Source organism: Aplosporella prunicola (assembly GCF_010093885.1).
Source record: "Aplosporella prunicola CBS 121167 unplaced genomic scaffold K452scaffold_1, whole genome shotgun sequence".
NCBI classification, from domain to species: Eukaryota; Fungi; Ascomycota; class Dothideomycetes; order Botryosphaeriales; family Aplosporellaceae; genus Aplosporella; species Aplosporella prunicola.
Genome location: NW_022983529.1, coordinates 687,386 through 708,606, shown reverse-complemented (window position 1 = coordinate 708,606; position 21,221 = coordinate 687,386). Strand labels below are relative to the sequence as shown.

At 53.6% G+C, this 21,221-nt stretch overlaps 7 protein-coding genes across 7 annotated transcripts; 2 read left to right on the top strand and 5 right to left on the bottom strand.

Moving 5' to 3' along the window:
- Positions 1-851: 851 nt before the first annotated feature.
- K452DRAFT_314462 (uncharacterized protein) lies at positions 852-3,183 on the bottom strand. Its single transcript, XM_033543755.1, has 3 exons — positions 3,113-3,183; positions 2,768-3,058; positions 852-2,711 (listed from the first exon to the last, which is right to left on the bottom strand). The coding sequence occupies exons 1-3, from the start codon at positions 3,161-3,163 to the stop codon at positions 1,128-1,130; spliced, it is 1,926 nt and encodes a 641-aa protein (XP_033402969.1). The 5' UTR covers positions 3,164-3,183; the 3' UTR covers positions 852-1,127.
- A 393-nt stretch (positions 3,184-3,576) lies between these two features.
- Positions 3,577-4,457, bottom strand: K452DRAFT_293717 (uncharacterized protein; the record flags this gene model as incomplete). The annotated part of the gene is made up of 5 exons (XM_033541610.1): positions 3,577-3,750; positions 3,875-3,991; positions 4,050-4,100; positions 4,156-4,227; positions 4,281-4,457. The coding sequence occupies 5 exons, from the start codon at positions 4,455-4,457 to the stop codon at positions 3,577-3,579; spliced, it is 591 nt and encodes a 196-aa protein (XP_033402968.1).
- Positions 4,458-11,173: 6,716 nt separating this feature from the next.
- Positions 11,174-12,903, bottom strand: K452DRAFT_323421 (uncharacterized protein; the record flags this gene model as incomplete). Its single annotated transcript, XM_033544637.1, has 4 exons — positions 11,174-11,208; positions 11,269-12,155; positions 12,213-12,753; positions 12,813-12,903. 4 exons carry the CDS (start codon positions 12,901-12,903, stop codon positions 11,174-11,176), a joined length of 1,554 nt encoding a protein of 517 aa, XP_033402967.1.
- Positions 12,904-13,929: 1,026 nt separating this feature from the next.
- Positions 13,930-16,183, bottom strand: K452DRAFT_293715 (uncharacterized protein; the record flags this gene model as incomplete). The annotated part of the gene is made up of 7 exons (XM_033541609.1): positions 13,930-14,468; positions 14,518-14,707; positions 14,763-15,668; positions 15,722-15,865; positions 15,916-15,988; positions 16,042-16,058; positions 16,127-16,183. 7 exons carry the CDS (start codon positions 16,181-16,183, stop codon positions 13,930-13,932), a joined length of 1,926 nt encoding a protein of 641 aa, XP_033402966.1.
- Positions 16,184-17,009: 826 nt separating this feature from the next.
- Positions 17,010-18,037, top strand: K452DRAFT_240586 (uncharacterized protein). The gene is made up of 5 exons (XM_033537792.1): positions 17,010-17,303; positions 17,380-17,479; positions 17,540-17,585; positions 17,636-17,801; positions 17,852-18,037. The coding sequence occupies exons 1-5, from the start codon at positions 17,090-17,092 to the stop codon at positions 17,878-17,880; spliced, it is 555 nt and encodes a 184-aa protein (XP_033402965.1). The 5' UTR covers positions 17,010-17,089; the 3' UTR covers positions 17,881-18,037.
- Positions 18,038-18,458: 421 nt separating this feature from the next.
- Positions 18,459-19,422, bottom strand: K452DRAFT_4224 (uncharacterized protein). Its single transcript, XM_033546646.1, has one exon. The coding sequence runs from the start codon at positions 19,005-19,007 to the stop codon at positions 18,525-18,527; it is 483 nt and encodes a 160-aa protein (XP_033402964.1). The 5' UTR covers positions 19,008-19,422; the 3' UTR covers positions 18,459-18,524.
- Positions 19,263-21,106, top strand: K452DRAFT_4221 (uncharacterized protein). Its single transcript, XM_033546645.1, has 2 exons — positions 19,263-19,305; positions 19,410-21,106. The coding sequence occupies exon 2, from the start codon at positions 19,621-19,623 to the stop codon at positions 21,052-21,054; it is 1,434 nt and encodes a 477-aa protein (XP_033402963.1). The 5' UTR covers positions 19,263-19,305; positions 19,410-19,620; the 3' UTR covers positions 21,055-21,106.
- The last annotated feature ends 115 nt before the right edge of the window (positions 21,107-21,221 follow it).

The window sequence follows — 21,221 nt, the reverse complement described above, 5'->3', positions numbered from 1 at the left end:
ACTCGAACAAAATTGCGCGGATAGGAAAGAAAAGGATAGAAGGCTGCCCAAATAAGCCTTTTGTTTGTCGAGATAGATGGGCCCTGGGGAACGTATGATCGCACAGTCGCTACTGTTCCGTTGTTGACCATTGTGAGCATTGTTAGCTGCCAGACTGGACAGGTCTTATATAGTAGGTAAATTGTAGGCCGAGTCCACTTAGTCTGGAGGATAGAAGACGTATGCCCTGCAACCCCTTTATATCTACATGCATTACCGAGACGGATATGTTCGCTACGTAGAAAATCCCCCTGTCGACAGTTTATCCCTCCTGACTGAGCCACTTCGAATTGTTTAGGCACACAGCAGTATCGGAAATGAACACTGACAGCTTGCCCCTATAAACAATCCCAAGCAGCTCAACTCAAACACAACCCTCAGCCCTCATGCTTGCCAGTGGACAGAGGGACCTAGAGCCCACCCGCCCTTTACGAGCGCGCGGACAACAGAACTCCAAGCTACGAGATAGTCACAGCGGTACCGTTTAGCAATTCGGGCGAATGGCGAGCACAGTATCATGATAGAGAATGTTGCGTATCGGCGATGAACGAAAGTAATACCATATATCAGTAACTGCGCGGTTCCCATGTAGGCAATGGCAAAAGGACAGTACCAAAGAACCCCTTTCTTGAGGACAGTGGCAATTGCATCAGAAGTGTCCCCGGTGGAATGAAACTGCCAGTTGAAGCAACCTGCTTGATTGTGAAGACGCGGGTTGGTTGATGCCGAGCTGGAGAACCGACAAGTGCATATATAGGTAGGCAACTGGCTGTCCTTGTTCCACAGAAAGCCGAAGGTGCATGCAGATAAAGGAACGTGAAAGAATCGCATGTACCTACTACAGCCCGCCTATCGAGCAATATAAACATAAACTGTCACCGTATTTCCCATGTCCCCAGCAATACCCAACCGTAGACACGCAATACGCCAATGAAAATAATCCATCCCAAAGCCATACATAGGGTAGCCATAGCATACCAAATTCCAGTCCAATAATACCCGTAACCAAGTGAGTGCCCTTGCGCAGACAAGACGCCTTCCCACATACGCCCCTTCCCAAGCACTGTCACCGCCACCGCCACCACCGTTCACTGCATCATGCTCGCCTCGCGCATAGCCTTCTTCTCCTTCTTGCGCGGACTGAACGTAAACCCATCCACTGTCGTCATCGTCGGTCCTGCCCCAAGGCTCTTCGCGCCAGCAAACGGCCCGCCCAAGCGGCCCTTGCCCAGCGCGCGCGCCGCGAATATCCCACGCCCTGGGATGGGCTTGGCCGGCTTGCTCGTTTCTTCCTCCTCGTCGACGTCGAACAGCGTCTTGCCCAGAATGCTTTGGTTGCCGCCGAGCTTGCGCTTCTTCTTCTTCTTCTCGGGCGCCCCCTCATCCATAAAGGATGCAAACGAGGCGAGCGATTTGCGGGCTGCGCTTGCGGGCTTCAGCTTCGGCTTGAGACTGGTGGGCTCGCTTTCTTTCTCGGCTTGCTTGGCCTTTTTGCCCTTCTCCTTGGGCTTCTCCGGCTCCTCGAGCTTCGTGGCTGCTTCCTCGGCAACGGGGCTGTTCTCTTGGTCGTCGCTGTCTGCTTCTTCCGCAACCTTTTCTAACGCCGGTGCGGCAGCCTTTTTCCGCTGCGCCGCTGGTTTCGCTTTCTGGTTCGCATCCAGCGCGGCGAGCGCCTTCGTCTTGGGCTTCTCGGATACGGCCTTCTTTCCTTTCTTCGGTTGGACCGTCGGTGTGCCTTGCGCTTCTGCGGAATCTTGATCATCGTGCTCGACTTCCGCATCCTCCGCCTGTTCCTTGGGGGTGTCTTCAATGACGTTCGCAGTACGGTTCAAGAAGGGAGTGATGCTGAAAGTTGATTTCTCGCCAGGCATGATAGTCGCGCGGCTCCTCTTTGCGGGCATCCCATCTCCAGGCGTGCCCAGCGTCGTGGCATCCTGGTCCAATTGCGCAACAGTGCGTTTCCGGGGATTCTTTGCGGGCGCTGCCTTTGGCGCTTGCGCTTCCTCGATGACAGGTTGGGCAGCAGCCGCAGCCTGCGCTTTTTGAAGCTCTGCCTGTGTCTCCTTGAGTTTTTCCTTGACAGACTTGAGCTTATTCTTATAGGCGTCTGCACGCTCGTTAACGAGCGTGGTTTGCGCCTCTGTTTCGACCCTTGACTTCTCAATGGCCTTCTCTGCCTTTTCCCGTTCGCGCTTCTCCTTGGCGAGCTCTTTCTTGAGGTCTTCGAGCTTGGCGTCATCCTTTGCGTCCTGCGCGGTTTTCTTGTCTTCCTTGGACTGCGCGCGCTCTGCGGCTTTCCTAGTGGAGTCTAGCTCTAGCTGCACCTTATCCAACTCTTTCTCTGCTTTTTCAAGCTCCCGCATCGCCTTGGATAGCTCCTTTCGCAGCCCGCTAACCTCGCTCTGGTGCTCCGCATCCTTTTCGCTTGCTTTACCTTGCCTAGCAATGGCGCGCTGTGTTGCGCGCTTCTCGTTCTCGAGTTCGACTTCGACGGTATCGAGTTGGCGTTGTAGTGATAGCTTTTCAGAGATCAGGTTCGCATGGACGTCGGCTTGCGAGCGGAGGTGTTCGAGTTCGGGTTTCAGCGCACGAACTTCGTGTGCAAGGGCGAGTTTTTCGGCCAGGACTTTGTTCGAATCGGTCGATATAGACTCCAGCGCTGCGAGTTCAGCCTGTATGATGCGTGAGCTTGGATCTTCGCCGTGGCCGCTCCCACGCGCTTGCTCACCTTCATCGTGTCTGATGCTCTCGCTTTGACGCGCAATTCATTCTGCAGGCGCAGTACTTCCGCTTCTTTCACTTTCAATTGCTCCAGCGAGTCGTCAAGTGTTCCCTCGAGGCGGTCGGCCCGCGACTCCTCTTCGGCCAGCTGGTCGTGTAGCTCATCATTCTCATCTTCCAGCAGAAGAATTTGGCAGCGCAGCTTGCGAATATCCTCGTCCCTAGCGACGCCTTCGACGATGCGGTGGCTGCGTTCGAGATCTAGTTCTAATTGGGCGGTTTGCAGGGCCTGCTGCAACTGGAAGCGCGCGTCAGTGCCGTGAGGGTGCGAATGCAGGGGCTGAGGATATACCTCTGCAACGTCGGTCTTGGAATACGCCTCTATCTCCATGTTGGGTGCCATGCAAAGCGTTAAATGTAAAGGGGAGGACTAAGGATGGCAGCAATGGTGTGCGCGTGAAGATCGGCGCCGACAACCAAATGGATGTCAACAAACAACTCTCGCTTCGGGATGACGACGGCGCGCTTAGTCATGGCCAGAGCTTCCTGCGCCTATACCTTGCTGAGCTCCTGAGCTCCTAACACCCGCAAAGAGTTCGGAAGAATTATCAGACAGTACCTTGATTGTATGCTCGTACTCTTCTATAGGCCACAACCAATCAATCATTCCTCGTACCATACCGACAAGCACGCCGATTCCCGTGGGCCCAACCATGCTAACAGTCCACCCACCAGTGACCCTTGCCATATACCGAGTCTCATGGCTTCCTAACTCTTCCGCGCTGAGTTTCCAATAACCATTGAGCAACCGGGAAATTATGAGGGTGGCCGCAAGTTACGGAACGGACGTAGTGGCACCAGCCTCCCCGGCAAGTTTCCGGGCTTGCTCCATGCTTTCTCTGCTCTCACAAGTTCGCTGCCCATCTTGATGGTCCGGATTGTCGCATTCTCGCTGATGATTCCGGCGCGGGTGAGCGCGCTGCCGTAACCCTATGTCGCAGCGAGCACATTAGCAACCGTTCGTAACTCACTGCGCGTAGCTGCTGCAGAGGGTTGCTTTCGAGGTAGCACATTGAGAACGAGGCAATTGAGCAGAGAGAACTGGTTGACTGACCTGCACCTGCCGTGCGAGCTCCTCGATCCCCCAGTAGACGGGGTAGTTGAGTTCAAGGTGCCATGTTGAGCCGAGCGCTACCAGGGCAGACACGAGGTCCGGGACGGGTTTAAGGTACTGTATTTAACGCGGTCAGCACTGCAACGGCCTAGGAAGGAATACTGGGGGAGAATACGTCGTTGTATTTATTGTCCATTGGGAGAGAACTGCCGTTAATGAACGCAGGCTATAAGTATTATCAGTGAGCGCGGCACGACGCAATGCGATGGGCTGTCTCGTACCTTGTCGGAAGCTGCGATGCCCCAAGAGCTGTTGATTGTATGGGTGATGTTGTAAAGAAGATTGGCGGTGCCCTTTTCGCGATGTCAGTTTCTGAAAGCAATGACCACATGTGAGAGGCACTGACGGTGTTTGCGAATAATCTCAAAGTGCTGTTCAGATGGGATTTGCCCTTGATGCTGGATGAGGCGTCCTCAATTGTGGTTTTGAGTATTCTCCATTGACTGCTGGCGTCTTTGGGCAAGTCGACAGCGTAGGGGGCAGAGATGAGGAAAAGGATAAGCGTGAGAATGAGGATGCGCATGTTGAGGATTCACAGTTGAGATAGGAGAGTGGTATAAAGTGTCGGTCAAAGGATGAGATGTGGAAGAAGAAGAAGAAGAAGAAGAAGAAGAAGAAGAAGCAAGCAAGCAAGTACAGATGTTGATATAGATTGTTGAGGCAGCTTCGCAAATGTGGGAAAGCGCCAACCACAGCACCGTTAAGCAGGAGAGGAAAGAGTAAGGGAGTCCATTCTACCGAATTTATCGAAAAGTGAGTAAAAAGTTCCGACCGCCACTATGGTGTATGCGGAAGGTGAATCGCAAGAATGAATCGCAAGGAAAACGAAGGGCCAAAACAAAACTCTGCCTCCTAGTGCGTCTGTACCCAAAGCTGCAGTCTCACCTCCCAAAGCCAGCATCACTCCTTGCAAGTATTCAAGAAATCAGATCTCTAGAGCTGTGTGATAAACTCCCTCCCTTGTTCGATATCTCTACATCCGCAACGAGATGTTTACCGTGAATACAGTTTCGTTGGAGAAAACCCATTCTGCCGAGAGAGGGATATGCCTGATGCTGTTTTTGATGGACTTTTATCCCATGAGGGCAGAAATGGACCAGCTTGTCCAAAACCCTGCTAATGCTCAACGCAGAGTACATCGTTGCTCCAGCCGACCATTTGTTCATCCGTTTTCCCATGGCACGGAGCATGACGGGGTCTATTTTGTCGACCGGATGAGGCCTGTGAAATACAATCTTCTTGCTCGATGCCACACTGTCAAAGCTGACAGCGGATCCACCACAGTGGGTGGCGTGGAATCCTGCATCTTTCATCGCCAGGACGAAATCCTCCCAATTCACCATTTTCAATTCGTTCATTACGTCCTTCCGATACATTGAGGATAAGATAGCGTATGAGCGCTTCTTGAGGGGGAGCTTGACTGTGGGGGCTGCCTTTTCTGGGGCCTCGTAAGTTTGGCTGGTCGACAAATCTTCTACTATAGCGGACTCTCTAGGTTTTGCAGGGCGTGTCTTAAGCTTTATCCTAATTTCCGTAGCAACGTTGTCAACTTCATCGTTGCTCTTACCCCATTGCTTTTGTATGGGTGTTGGCTGGATGTTGGGCTTTGCTGGAACTTCTTTAGAAATTTCGTCCAAGAGGGTTTGGTGCTCGGTCTCGATCGCAGCGACATATTCCGGGTGGGAACCTGCTGAGAATGGTTCAAGGTAGACAAATATATCTTCTGGCACTTTTTCTCCCAGGTAACCGAGCCGACGGAAGATGCAAACTTCTTGCCAAAACAAACTCAAAGCTTTACGGCTTTTTATGGAGTATTCTAGCTTCTTCGCCTTGTTCTGCATTCCGTCAGGTTTCGGTACTTTTAGAAACTGCTTGAGAAGCGCGGCCATGAGAGAAGTATCAATAGGAGGGCGGGTAGTGTGATGACACCGCCAGAACTTGCCGCCCACTCCAGTATCTAAAATATCGTAAAAGAGTTTGTTTGCGTCCAGAGGCCTATGGTAGTTCAAGGCAAGGAGAATATCGTGGACCGCACCGAGATCACTGACCAAGCGTAAAATCTTTCGTCCAGACGTGCACGTTCGGCAGCAGTACAAGTCTGAAGATGATCCTCCAGCATGGCGAAAAGTAATGGCATGTCAACGCTACGAGATCGCTCTGCCATCTGCATGAGGCACCATTTAAAGCGATCCTCGAAGCAAAGATGAGCTGTTTGAGTACTGGTCGCTTTTTGTTCGAAAATGGTGTGGAAAATGTTGGGACCAAGGGACTTGAAACTGCACCCCTCATTAAATCCAGGACGCAGATTGAGAAGATTTGAAATCTCGTGAGATTGGTTACAGATCCGAATGCTGATTAAAGCCTTCAAAGCACATAAGGCATTGTCGAACTTTGGGGGAAGACGTTGACCAGGATGTATACTGTCACGGAACCTTTCGTAATAATGCTTGATGTTCTCCAACTCATCGACGGCCCACTGCCAAAACTCAACAATATCAGTATCTTTCAGTAGCGTCCCAAGAATGAAGGGGGTGACATCCATCCCAGGGCGGGCGTTGGTTAGCTTTTTAAAGTCGCAGATGCCAATAATGCGACGCATGTAAGCCGGATCCGTTTGCAGTAGACCAACATGATCAATGGCTGCGTCGAGTCTGGCATGTGCGAGCGAGAGGAGAGTATAGATATTGAAGGCCGGAGGCACCGAAAAAGGCTGGTTGATGTACGAAGAGCGCAGTTCGACACTATGGGGCTGTTGAAAACCTCTGCTTATTGATTCTTTCCATTTTTGGTTGCCGGAGGGTGCAGGCAAACTTGAACTTTCGCCGCCGAGGAACTAGATCGCAGTTTTCCGCAGGATTTGTAATAGCAGTGCCTGGCTCTGCAGAATAATTTCGGCGCGCGGAAACCCCACGGCATCTCCCCTTTCTGCAGCGACTTTGTCCCAATTGACAAGCTTCCCATAGGAACTACCATGCATGATAACCAAAGCCTCGCAGTAGTTGACATTGACCATGCCAGAGTACCAATAGAATCTCAATTGTCTCGAGTCGTGTGGAGCCCATTGAGCAGGTGAAAAATCCGATCTGCTATGAAGCAGGGCAATAAGCTTGTTAGGATCAAAAACAAGCTCCTCCACGGTCAGGTAAGGAAGCCGAAATCCTTTCCAGTATTTCTCACGCAGTTCCCTGACTGTTGTATCTCCAAGGGTTTCGCGAAGAAAGTGAGCATGGAACCATCGATGAGGGAACATATCCGGAGTGGCCTGTAGTAACCATGCTTCCCGCTTAGACCGGTCCTTCTTCGTCCACCTGCTTAAAATTAGATCGCCATGTGATGCTAAAAGCTGCTGGAGGAATTTTCTGTCATCGTAGATAGATTTGGTGTGTTTTTCAATAACAGAATTAGCTTCCTCGCGAGTGAATGTGTTTTTGTAGACAAGTAGCCGGGAGCGAAGGCCGTCAGCATCGCGAAACCGCTGCTCGCAACTTTGGCAATCGCAGAGTGATGAACGAAAAGAACGAAAACAAGCAACAGATGCCATAGTGCACTCGAAATCCATAGGCTCCCATGGTTCACACGGGGTCCACCGATTGAGGGACTCGACCTGCATGATGGCTAACCAGAGCTATCAGGCATCGGTCTTGGGAATCTACCAAGACATGTACCGTCAGTATATGCATGTACGTCAGATGGTAGCTGCGAAAAATTCGAAACTATACCTTAGCAAGCAAGAGTGTTTTCATCAGCCGGAGTTGGTAAAGCTTGAGGGCAGTCGTGGAAGAGGAGGGTTTGACAGGATCTGAGCAGAACGGGGTTGAAGAGCGTTTGAGCGTAGCGAAGAGGTCTGATCTAGAAGCCCATTTGAGTGTGGAGACGGCGGCGCGTTTGCAAGGCAAAGTGAAGTGAGCACCCCCTCACGATAAGCAACAACCTGTGAGCGAAGGGTCGACGAGTCGAATATGGCGGTGAAAGAACCTAAATAGTATGAGCATGACCGAAGCTTAACCGCATTGTTAGGGCTGGTTCCTAACGGCGTCTAATTTACCTCTTGTCAAGTAATGTGAAAGTTCGCCAGACGAGGCTCGGGCAGCAGGAGAGTTAAAACGTTGGTTGCATGAGTGCCGGTAAAACATCTGGTCCACTCGAGAACATCCCAAGTACGCACGGGTGCAAACGAATGACGGTCCAGGTCGGACCACGTTGAGAGTTCGTCTCTCTTCAAGACCTCTCACCGTCAGTCTACACCTAGAGTGAGAGCAAAGGGCCGCAACAACAATAATAACATATACAAAAAAGAAATTTTAAGAAAAAAAGATAGTGTGAACAGCGCCAACCCACCCGCAAGTTTGTATATCATCCCATTGAAGAATGCCCCGGCTTGCTTCTCGGATCTGGGGGCCGTTCGCTTCTACTAAGACTTTGTGCTCAAGAGATAGTGTAAGACTCGAACACGGAGCCTTTTCGAGGGTTGCCCCAAAGTCGACTAGGTGATTTACTAGTAATAACCCAGACACCAAGAGGTCTATTTCTTGCCACCGGAGTCGGCCGGCAGGGCAAGTATTACTAAGAAGATTTGGCGGAATAAATTATAAGGTACTGACTGACACTGCACTTGTTTTCGCAGCTCAGTCGCGTCGAGCGCTCGTAAGGTGAGGCGCAACGTGACTGACGTGCTATGTTAGTGTTGCAGAACGATCCACTCCCCCAGACGTCACCACGCTTCGGTGCCTCAGCACTCCATGTGTCAACAAGCCCACACCATCAGCGGATGCGTCAATGGCCAAACGGTCGCCAACTGAGGAACACATACGTAAACCAGCCTGGGAAGGAGGCGCAGGGCAATATACCGATCGAAAGGGTAGTTTTCTGAAGTCGTGTAATGCAATGACCATTGCCGTATGGACCTCAATGGTTGGCTTTCTTTGTTGAGTCGCTCGCTGCATACCTCCGCATACACCGAGCTGTAAGAACGTATCTTGACCCACGTCGTCGTGGTTGTCAGAAGGAGTTTCTCATCTTCGTCCAAAGGCAAAAACGGACAACGGAGTCATGTATTGCGCACCTGCAGGTTCAATCAATCAGCACTTGAACAAACATGCCCTCCGTAGCAATATGTCTTGTTGGATTTGCCGTTTCTACACGAAATGGGGTTGACCGCATTCGAAACCAAACAGTTAGGATTGTTCAATCCGAACAACTACGAAACAACCCCCTGAGTAAAAAGGGGTAATACGAACATTAAATCTTGTCCAGATGCACAGTCCTGTGTATCGACTGTAATATAAGGGGGTTTTATGAAAGGGAAAGAGCAAGAGAAAGCACAACATAGAGATACAATTACTTTTTGAAAGGAGCGCTTACCATGTGCTAACTCACTTCCAAACGTTACATCCAGATCCTCTCGTTCTGCTAGCATTCCAACAAATGACATTCACACCGCACAACAAGGAAAGAAATTCCATAAGCCATACGGAGTTTGCGTTGACACCAAACTATGCCATCTCCAGGGCGGTGTTGAGGTCTCAAACCTCAATATTGCTCAAAGGAACAAAATGTCTGAACCTTCCGGTATGCGACATGGATATAGTGAGTCGAACAAGGGAATTATGCGATGTGGAAAACTCTCAGACCTCGCATGTCGTGGTGTTGAAGCTTGCCCTAATCTTCAAGAGGTCTAGTGCCCAGTGCGCCCACAACGTCCACGGGCCAGGCGATTTAGTCGTGTCCGCTTCCATCACAACTTCGCGGAGTCATCTACACGTAAACGCTACATGCTAGCGGAAAGGAAGCTGATGCAAACTATCTTGGAATTCAAGCTGACACTGATATATAAAGCTAGAAATAGGAAATTAAGCACTTCTACGGATACGAAGCCATACCCGCCATCACAAACCAGTAGCGCTCAACCCAAATGCCACTCGCGCACTCGCAATACACATCCAGAAACCTTACTCCACTGCGGGAATAACATCGCATTCGGCACCATGAGCATCAAAAGCCCCAACCCTTCGCTCGGTCCATCATCTTCCCAAAGCCGCGCGCATCAAACAACTCCGCAAGAGCTGCCCCGCATTCTCATGTCATGCGAGCTATAACGATAGCTACCCAGCAATAAAAAGAGGGGAAATCATTTCGGCTGCTTGAGTTCTAGTGCATCAGGTTCACACATTACATGGTCTTTTCCATCGGCAACGAAAGCAACACCGCCAACTTGTGATCCGCTCACCCCTCCATAGGCATAAGCCGAACCGGCTCAAGAAGTCAGCTCTGACGGAACGAACAAAAGGAACTGCCAAATGTCAGATGGGAGACCTCTTCGACCCCGCTATCAATGTCTCACAAGTCCCTAATGTATGCATGCGCGACGCGCGCGCCGGCAGGGCAAGCTGCCGACATCCGGCAGCAGGAGTAGCAGCAGCAAGGACAGGGCGCGACGCAGGCCACCGCCGATCGCGATCTGATCAAGGAAGGAACGCCAATGAGCGCGTTCTCAAGCAGCAGGGCTGTGCACGCGATCAGCGTGCTGGCCAGTGAGCAACGGCAGCTGTCCGTTTGTCTGCCGCAATGTCGAGGGGCAGAACCGTGTGACATGGCATGGGGACACCACAAGGTCTGCTGCGATTGTCGCAGCTCTGGTTCGGTTAGCTGGTTGGTGACACGTCGGCAACGACAATTGTCGTCATTACCGTCGTAATTTGGGGCTTGTTTGTTTATTCTTGGAAGTGTTTTTCGATGATTCAGGTGCTAGGTACCACACATCGATCTAGTAGGTCATACAACCTCGTGAAAAGTGTAGTTTGAAAGAGAAAAAGGAAAGAGGAAAAAGAACTCCTGTCCTCTGCATTTCCTTTGCCCGACATGCATCCGCCCAGCAATGCGCCTCCGCCGAAGAACCCGCTAAAGTGAAACAAGAGGAAGATGGAAAAAAGCAAAAGGAAAAAGCAAGGAGGAACAGCTATGCCGACGGGCGGTACGAGGCTGAAGCACCTTGTGTGCCAGGAGCGGGAGCTGACTAAAATGGTGTACCTGCCGGGAGCACGGAGCTCTACCATCTGCCGCCAGATCTGTCAGACAGCATTGCAACGGCGCGTAGTAAGTCTTGTTCAAGGTGAAAATAGCCCCAAGCTGGTGACTGGTCGTCATCCGACGCCGAAGGTGTCCCCTTCTTTTCGTCAGGCTCCTCAATCTGGTCAATCTAAGAAGTCGTTAATACAACTGCCTAGAAAGTTTATACATCGATCAGGATGTGAGATCAACATTAAATTGCCATGCGCCTGTTACCGGTAAAGTCAGCATCGTGTGCTCGGTTCCTTGACAAATTGGATAGTGCTTACTCGTCTTCAGGTTGTCAGCAGTGTCCTCGAGCAGGATAATCCTGCGCTTCTTGCAGTATGCCGTCTTGTCCATCATCTCAACTTTGAGATCCGCGAGTTGCTCGACCGGTTTCTCGAACATTTCACTCAAGTTCTCGACAGCCATCTCTAGATCCTTTTGGTTCTCCTCAAAAATCTCCGTCAGATTGATGCGGGCCAAGTAGTACGCAAAAGCGTAGGTCCACTTGAGCGTCTGACGGCATTGCTGAAGTACCTGTGACGCCTGCTCCAAGAATTGCACCTCGATCCAAGACAGACCCGAGGAAGTCTGAAGCTGCGTCATCTTCTTCTCCGTCTTGAGATAGATGTCCTTGTCCAGCTTCGCCGATTGCTCATGATTGGCATAGCGGTTGTAATAGTGGAGGTACCTCTCCAATGACTGCCGAGACTTGGCCTGCGCGTCCCGAGCCTCGTGACCGCTCTTTTCTTCATACCGATTGCAGTTGTACCAGCTAGTGCCGTGCTCGGACCAGACACCCATGCACATCCAGCAAAACTCGTGACGGCACTTGCGGCAGGTCATGTGGTTGCAGCCCCCGTTTTTCTCAATCGTAGATTGACACTTAGGACACTCCTTGGTGTTTGCAGATATCCAGTTGGCCGTCTCTGAATCATCTTCACATTTCTTCAGCCACTTTTTCACCAAAGCGCAAGGCGCAGGTTGGTGGTCATTAAGGGAGCATCCGAAACAGAAAGGGTGTCCGCAGTTGCAAACAACAGTTGGAACTAGACGGGTCAGATCGCGTTGCTTTACGCTGCAGTCGACAGCATATTCGCAGTTCGGCGCGGGGCACCACTTGAGGTTATCCTTGTCCTCCACGTAAGTTCGGGTGAGCAAAACTTGGTATCTACACTGCATTAGCTCGTCTTGGGTTCCATGCCAATGAGCGAGAATCAGGACGTACCGATCCTTGAGGTCTTCAGTAACCAGCACATCGAGCGACTTCGAATCTACAATCCTGTTGCAGTCGGAACCGGGACACTTGATCCTCGCCGCTTCTCCCTCATCTTTGATCTTCGTCGCGAGATAATGTCTGTAGCAATCCACGCAAAACCTGTGACCACATTTCATCGCGAAAGTCTGAAGGTCTGGGTCGTCCTCGGCACAGATGTCACACATGAAGCCTTCAACCTTCTGGGGTCTCGGAGGTCCACCCTGCTCGTCTCCAAGACCAGCTTCTTCAAGAACCTCCTCCTGTTTGTCCATGTATTGTTCGAGGAGGCGTTCCTTGTTCCATCGTGCGTAGCGTAAAAGGATGGCTGTGGATTCGGAGGGCATGCCCAGGATCGTGGAAACCTCGTCTATGACCTTGCTCTGGTAATTTTGTATGTCTTCGGGGCTGTAGACCATAAAATCGACTTCGTAGGACTTCTTGGTGGGCTTAATATCCTTATCCTGAGAGTCAAAGGCAATGTCTGCATCATCATCAATGTCGACGTCGGATTCTAGTTTCACAAGTCGGTCAGCGCAACAACTCGAGAGCCCGGACGCACCCGAGCCTTACCATCTTCCCCGAAGCTGTTGTCCGTGTCCGGGTCCTCCATGAAATCATCTTCGCCTGACTGTGCGCTGTTGAAGTCGTCTTCCGAATCCATAGCGGGCGAGGCTGTAGTGAGGGGAGTGGCGGGCAGATCTTGCTTTGTGAGGCGACTCGTCGCAGAGGTATCGGTCTTCTTGTTTGGCAGGGCGGAGGCCTCGGTATCTGCAGCCTTGCGCTTTCTGGACGCGGGAGGCGTGGTGATGGTAGGGGAGCCGAGTCCGCCGCGATGACGGAATCGGCGCTTCTACCTAGTAGTGAGTGGACGCTGTGGAAGCGGCTAGAGGCGGTGGCAAGGAGGATGAGCGAGACAGAAAAGGGCAAAAGGTGCGGAGGCAATATTGACTGTGAAGCAAAGTGAGAGAGGCGACGCGAAGGGCCAGAGTCAGCTGGAGGGTGTCAGGCACACGCAGCTGCTAGGTCATGAGTAGGCAGGCAGCCGAAGCACTGACATCCCACCGACAGCGCTAGTGTGAGCGAGCCGTCTGACCGCGCGGTCTTATTCCGGCAATACTTTGCCGGGTAGGACTGCAACGTTCGCTTGAACTCGGCTTTGGACGATCGTCTCCAAGCTATACAAAGGGACACAAACGGACAGTACTTTGGCATAACATGCTCGATTTTGATTTCTATGATTCTGAGTTGGACCGCACAACACCGCCAGCTCCCCCGTCTCTAATAACACCCCCGAAGCAAGGAACAGATGGAACAGTCGACTATGACGACGCGCCCGTTGGGGATCACGGCGCGGCATAACTGTACAATGGCTTGATCTCCAACAATGAAGCCACCACTGGCTCGGACAACATTCCAGCGATTCTCCGCTGGGGCCGCACCTGGCGGCCTGCATCCTCTACAGGAAACGGCTGTGGAGTCCATTTGAAGACTCGGACATGACTTTTCATGCAGGAGCCAATCGCTTCGGTCGGCCTTGAGCGACTCGGCCCAGAAGACGGCGTGTCCAGAATGTGGTCGCGGCTTCGACTATATCCCCACAGAAGATACAGTATACCTAGCCGACCGAGGCTCCTGCTATCACGGCACCGCTTTCACCCAACAAACCGTGGCGGTATATTTACAGGCATTACCGTGGCCTCTGCATCGGATTCATCGCCTGTGGCTGCATTGGACCAGTGGCGTATATTTGTTGACGCTTCGCGTTGTTCAAATCTTCCCCTCCGGTAATCTCTGATATTTGTCTGCGGTGCGGGCCGCTCTGCTGTCTCGCAGCCAACGGCAGCTGTGGCGACGTGTTGTACTGCATGCTTGCCTGCATAGGAGCGCCAACGCCGGGTGGGGCAACTCCATAGGCTGCAGGATGACCCTGAACAGCTTGAACCGTGTTCAAGTATTCGTCAGTCACACTGCTGGCTACAGGAGACACTCCCGGGAGTTGACCGGGCGAGTTCCAGTTGCTACCAGTTGTGGGGGACTTTCCGGGAGAATCTTCGTCTTTGAGGGAGGGCCTGTTCGAACTGTGTGCGAGCGTTGGTGCAGCTTGCACAGGAGGAGGCACCATGGCGTCCATGGTGTGGGATGGCTTTTTCAAATGCGCGAGGTGCTTCTCAAGCATTTGGAGTAACCCTTCCTTGGTGAAGGGTTTGGGAAGAACATCGTTCATACCTGTAACTGGTTAAAGCACTGACGATCCCCAACTCTGGCTACGACTTACCATGCTGGAAATACATAGAAATATCGTCGCTCCGAATGTTGGACGTCATCGCAATGATGGGTGTAGTGTCGAACTGGCGAATGAGGTGACAAGCAGAAACTCCGTCCAAGTTGGGCATAATAATATCCATGAGCACCAAATCGTACTTGGAACCCTGGTTCATCTTGTTTACCGCCTCCAGGCCGTCCAGCTGTCGTGATCTTAGCTAAGGTTTTAAGGCCCGCTTATGACACAGGGATTCTTACCGCGCTATCGATAGAACAGTTGAACGCGTAGAGGAATTTGCTTCCAATCCGCCTGCAGGTTTGATCATCTTCAACAAGCAAAATCTGAGGTTGCCGGATCCAGCCGGGGTCAACTTGAGCGCTCTTCTTGCGCTGTTCAGCAGTCACAATCGGCTTGGTTGGCATCGGGTAGGGAATGTTGGGGAGGTGCTCGCTATACATGGGGTCAATGCCGTTGCTTTGGCCAACAGGGTACACAAGGTTGTCAATGTCTCCTCCCACGCGCACGGAAGCCGAGGAGCTGGCGGAGTGCGGTGCTGCGCCGCGACTGGCGGGGCGCGTACCGTTGCGACTAAAATCGGGCGGCGGGGTGGTGAGAGTGCCGTTCATGCGCATCGCCAATTCGTTCATGTGCTCCAAATTTCGAGGATTGAGCATGACGTCGGCGTTGGTTTCGCTGAGCAACTTGGATGCGTGCTGCAGCGGCGAAGCTGGCGCGTCGTTTTCTACAGGCGCCATTTGTTGGTTCGCAGGGTCTACATTTCCATTGTGCGCCGCAGCCCCGCCTTCTGCTGGGAAGGGATGGACCAATCTGCTGTCCCTCCGGCGCTGTGCGTCAACGGAGTGCAAGAAGCTCATGACGCTCTGCATGATGTGCTCGTGGTTGACAATCGTTTTCTGCATTCCAACAAGTTCTTGAAGGAGCATCGAATGGTGTATGCTCAGCTCATTGTAGCGATCTTGCAGCTGCTGCAGTTGCTGCTGCGTGGCGACCAGCTGCGTGTTGAACATGTCCATCTGCTGCGTCGGGATCACCATGTCCTCCGGATTCGCGGCAGGCTTCCTCGGCGCAGGCGCTTTCCTTCGAATGTTGTCGAGCGCATCTTTGTTGTTCATTTTGAAATCCGGATGCTTGAACTCCCAAGCCTGCAGCAGCGGTTCAGTAAATGCCGACGAGAGGTTCTGGTGGTTGAGCTCACCCCTGCGCCGTATGGCGATTGCCCATTTTCCTCGTTGTTGTGCCGGACCTTGTGGAAGTCATACTTGTTCAACTGGCGGACGAAACTCGCAAAGTTGCTGTGCTTGAAGTGTTTCGGGAGGATGTGCTTGGTGAATTTCTCGTTCTGCAACGCGGTTAGGATCGCGACGTAAGACGCGGTGCCGACGCGCTCACCTCGAGAACCACGAAACTGTCGCCTTCATTGCCCCACCTCACTACATTTTCATCGGTGGGGTTTTCCAGCATTCTGATGCGACGGGTTAGTGGAGGCCTTGAGAGGCGCGAATGCAGGTTACATACTTGTACAACTTGCGGACCTGGTGCGCCAGTCAGCATCGTGGCATTGGGAACGCGCCCCGTTCATTGTCCTCGAGATTTTACTCACAAAGTCGCTCGAGTTACTCGAGCCACCACCGCCGCCGCCGCCTTGTCCTGACTCCATGGTCGCGCAATTTCAGGTGTGCAGTCGCGCGGCGGAGCCAGAATTGAAAAGAACGGGTAGCGACAAGACAGGTCCAGCTCGGATGCCAACACCCGCCCGCCGCCGAGGAGGCTCGAGGAGGATTACTGCGGCGGTCAAAGGAGCAGGAAGCGGGAGAAGGCGGGTGCGAAAACGGCTTCGCAAGAGCAGACGGGCCGTCGCAGGCAGGGGTTCGGCTCTACGTCAAGACGGGCAGCCGCCGGGACGGGCACGCTGGCGACGCGTGGAGTCGGCCAGAGGAGTTGGGCGTGATGCGATGCGACGCGGGAGATGGGGGAGGAGGATGGAGCCGGTGGATGCGATGCTCTTGGGCCGGGGGAAGCAGTCGAGGTTCTTGGGATGATGTGGGCTCGGGAGAATGCTGGCTCGAGCTACTGGGCGGGCGGGCAAACTAAAAGCTGGCTTGGCTTGATGCAGGAAAGGACCGGAGACAGCCTCATGGACGCGGGGGGGACGGAGCAGGCCAAATCAAAGGCGGGCTCGTGGGCTGCCTTGGCGTGCGTTGAAGGAAGGGTGAGACTGCAAGCCGGCAACCGATGGGCATGTGGTGCGGTGCCGCTGTTTCTGGGCTGGCGTCTGCTGCCTTTGTTGTGCGCGACGGCGAAACCACTACGGCCATGATCGCCCAGCTTTCGTGAACCACGGCGAATCGGCGTGCGGGAGCTCCCACAGGGGGCCCCCCATTACCCATTACGCGTGTCCTAGATTCCCGGGTCCCTCTGCTGTCAGCGGCGCTGGGGTTATGCATCCAGCTGCGCGGGCCTGCCCGCCAAGCTCCAGCCCGTCACTTCTTGCTGCAACCCTCCCACCCTCGACCACCTCTCTGCATCCAAACAAGTAGACAAGCTCCGCATCCACACACGCACCATGCTTGCCCGCCCTGCGACTGCCGTCTTCCCGCGCCTCATGCGCGCCCGGCCCGCCGCCGCTCAAGCCTTCCACTCTTCCGCCCGCGCCTTCGTCAAGGTCGGCGATGCCATCCCCGACGTCACCTTGATGGAGGGCACGCCAGGCAACAAGCTCAGCATTGCCAAGGAGCTCAAGGGCAAGGGTCTCATCATTGGCGTCCCCGCCGCCTACAGTAAGCCTCATTCCTCCTAGCTTCCGCCCCGCCATCACCTGCCGTCCGCCCCGCTGACTCCTGCTCCTCTGTCTAGGCCCCGCTTGCTCCGCGTCGCACATTCCCGGCTACATCAAGTCGCCCAAGCTCAAGGACGCCGGTTCCGTCTTCGTCGTCTCCGTCAACGATGCGTTTGTGTACGTCCCTTGCTGAGCTCCGTCTGACTTGCCAATGATGTAAGACTGATCGACCAATAGCATGAAGGCCTGGGGCGACGTCCTCGACCCCTCCGGCAAGAGTGGCGTATGTTTCTCTTGAGACACTCGCAGGACTCGGCTAACCCACGTCTGTAGATCCGCTTCATTGCTGACCCTGCCGGCGAGTTCACCAACGCTCTTGACCTGTCCTTTGACGGCCGCGCCATCTTCGGCAACTTGCGTAGCAAGCGCTACGCTCTCGTCGTCGAGGACGGCAAGGTCAAGGAGGCCCACGTCGAGCCCGACAACACGGGCGTCAACGGTAAGTCTACATTAACTGCTCCCGGAAGCATTATGACTGATATACACCAGTCTCCACCGCGGACAAGGTCCTTGGTTGACTTACTTAACCCCTGATGTATCGGGTTGCTGGAGATATGAATGGGTCCAGTAGCTCGTGGCCTGACCATCCCTTGGCCATCAACGTCATACTTGCGGTTAAGCCCAAACAATACTTGTGCAAAAGGCTAAAAAATTCAATACTTTCCTAAAATATGCACCCTATAACAAAGACAGTGAAGCAAGATCGATGTCAACGCCGGAGCTCTCCATTTACAGGACCATCAAACCCTCATATGTGGTTCCATGTATGAGAAGAATAGTCGTCGAGGCGATGTTTGACTTTGATTGATTTTTAGGTACCGGATGTTTCGTTTCATTCACTGAGCAGCAGGGACCGATAAGGCGTACGTGTGTCTACTCATTATGGTAAGGTGCGACGGCTGAATTTGCAGGCAGCAAGAGAAACCATTCCTGTACCTGACACCAAATACTGGGATTGCGCTGTTAATATCGCCACAGAGTGGCGGAGTAGGCGCCGATACGATGCGCTAAAGGGGTAGAAGGACAGCTAGTCGGGCAAGAGAAATAAGAATGACGATGAAGAGCAGCTGATTGAGGGCGAAAGGTCGGTCAGGATTGCCTTGGTAAGCGTGCAAGAATGGTCGAAGATATAAATAGGTAGGTGAATTGGGTGGTGCCGTAATCATGATGGGTGTCGGATGCCGGCATAGCTGATGGTAGCGGTGAGCAACGGCGTCCAGCACGAGGATGAGGATGAGAAGGTGCAAGTCATTGGACAAAAATTCAGATATAGACGCCGAGGAAGAGGTCTTGTGATGGGATGTTTGCTTTGAAGAGTGGGCTTTGCTGTGCTGGCAGCCTGGCGAGCTCGTGGGACCCCTGCCGTGGTTTGGCCGTAACCTTTCCATTTTCGGTAGGAGCGCGGTGAGACGCGACGGGATGGCGTTCGATCGCGTCTTGTTTGGATCTTCGTCCGCTCCTTCTGCTCAACAACTCCGCCGACACAGAATGGCCATTGACGACTGAGAGGGAGACAATTCGGCCTGCCGGCCATCGAATGCATCTCTACAACTTTTCTCTCGCTTCCTTTTTTTCTGTCCTCTTTCTCCAGCCTCTCGATGCGGGGTGCAGATGGTGATTTGCAAAATGTGGGCTTGATGTTCATGTGGTCAGTGATCGAGGCGGTGCTTGGATGCCTGATGAACTAACGATAGCGGCCGACGACCTACCTCGCTGGCACATCCCGACAACAGACAGCAACCGCGCCACTGCCCAAGACAACAGGCACGCCTGAAGAACAGCGCGTACTCTTTTTATTAGAAGCTTTGATGCGGCCTCCAGCACAATTTCCGACTGTGCTTTCTCTTTCCTCAATCGCCTCTTCGCTTTGCAGCGCCATCTATCCATCTCGTAGCCCAGTCAAATTGGTCTGGAGCATTGCTGGCCTTCCTAGCGTGTAAACAGTAAGTCTTGTTTCTAATCCTGTCTTCCCCAGTTCACGCCTTGACCGGTGATCTGCAACCCTCGAAGCCAGCCCTACGCAAGCATTTACTTACCGTTTCTCCAGCCATCTCACCACGTTCCTCTTTCTGTCCATCAGCGGAAGCAACGGTGGCGCACCGCATCAAAGGCATTAGTCTATTCCGGTCATACAGGGCTTCTGAATCAGCCAGTGTGCTTGACTTGGACCCTGAACATCATACCTCGCCTTTACCCCATCAACACAAGGCCCGTGGACACCCACAACCTCTTTCTTCTCACCCTGTCCTCGATCCTGCATGGACAACGCCGGCTCCGAGTTCCTCGGAACATGCGCTGTGCCAGCCGCGGCATATGGGGGCGTCGGCAGCACCAGCGGAGACCTCTCCCCACGTGCCACCTCCCCCGACTCGCCCCGCTCCGGAGCCTCCTCTCCCCGCCACTCCGTCGACACGTTCTACCGCCTCGACCGGGTCAAGGTGCGTCTGCGCCGCACTGGCAGTGGCGGAACGCAGGACACCAAGCCAAAAGGCGAATTTCCCCCGCCGTATTGCGCGGTGGGGGAGAGATGCGCTCAGGAAGTGGAATCTGGAGCGCAAGAACAAGAAAGAATCAAAATAGAGTTGGCAGCCGCAGCCGCAGTCGCCAGTGCTATTCCTTCTCTCTCCGCGTCACCCCAACTAGAAACGCCATCGCCAGCAGGAACTACAATCCACTACCCCAGTTCCCCCGGCTCTCCCGCCGTAGCCACCACCGCGGCAGCCCTTGCCACGCTTCGCTTCCGCGAAGCACTCCTCGCTCAAGATCAGGCCAACCTACGCGCCGACCGCGCTCTATTGGCCTCCGAGCGCGCCGATTTGCTGCGCCTGCGTGGCGAGTTGCGCGAGCTGCTGCGTCTGCTGCGTGAGGAACAGGAACAGAAGCGGGCAAGCTCGCCGTGGGGCAGCGAAAGGGCCACGAGTACCGGGTCCGGATCTCGTATTTGGTCGGACACGTCTTCGACCGCATGCTCTGAGTCCGAGGATTCACGGCCCTCGACGGCGTCGTCGACGGCTTCGGTGGCATCGTCTCGTGCGGCTTCGCGCGCCTCGGCGCGAAAGACAGCAAGGTCGGCAGCGTCTACGCGCTCGTCCTCGCCCGCTCTCACGGCGCAGGAAGCATACGCACGCTACACCACCGCGTGGGCGCGCCTGCTTGCGCGCTCTTCATCCCCCTACTCCCCAACGGCTGCGATTCCATTCCCTACACTGACGCGTTGCGCCAGCGACCTGTTGGACCACAGCCAGTACCCGAGCAGCTGGTCCGCAGATGTGGTGGCGCGGGCCAACGCGTGCGATTTCATCCTCGCGGGCAATGGCATCGACGTCAAGGCCGGTGCGACCGCACTGCCAACGCACCGCCTGCGTGCGCTTGTGAGCGCGCTGCGCGGCGAGCTGGGCCGATGGCACCCAGACCGGCTGGTGCGGCTGGGGGTGTGGGATATTGCCGCGCCACTCGAGCAGGAGTGCGCGAAAGCGGTGTTTGTTGGGTTGAGCGAACTGAGGGATGAGGTTGTGGGGATCGTGAGGGAGAGGGAAAGAGCCGAGAAGGAAGAGGAGGAAAGAAGAATCGAGAGGGAACGACGCGAGCGTGAGAGGGAGGAGAGGGCGCGGATCGATGAAGAGGAGGAGCAGAGGGGCAGGCCGAGGTGGAGGCGCTGGGAGTGGGAGGTCTGCTCCGAGGTGATGTTGTAGAGCGGGTGAGATGTTGGCGGATTTTTTCATGATTGATGATGAGCTATGAGTTATGAGTTACGAGTTATGCTTTATGGGTTATGCTTTATGACTTAGATATCAGTTTACGAATATACGACCGTTTGATCTTTTTCATTTATTCGAAAGTTGACCAAAACCAGTAGCCG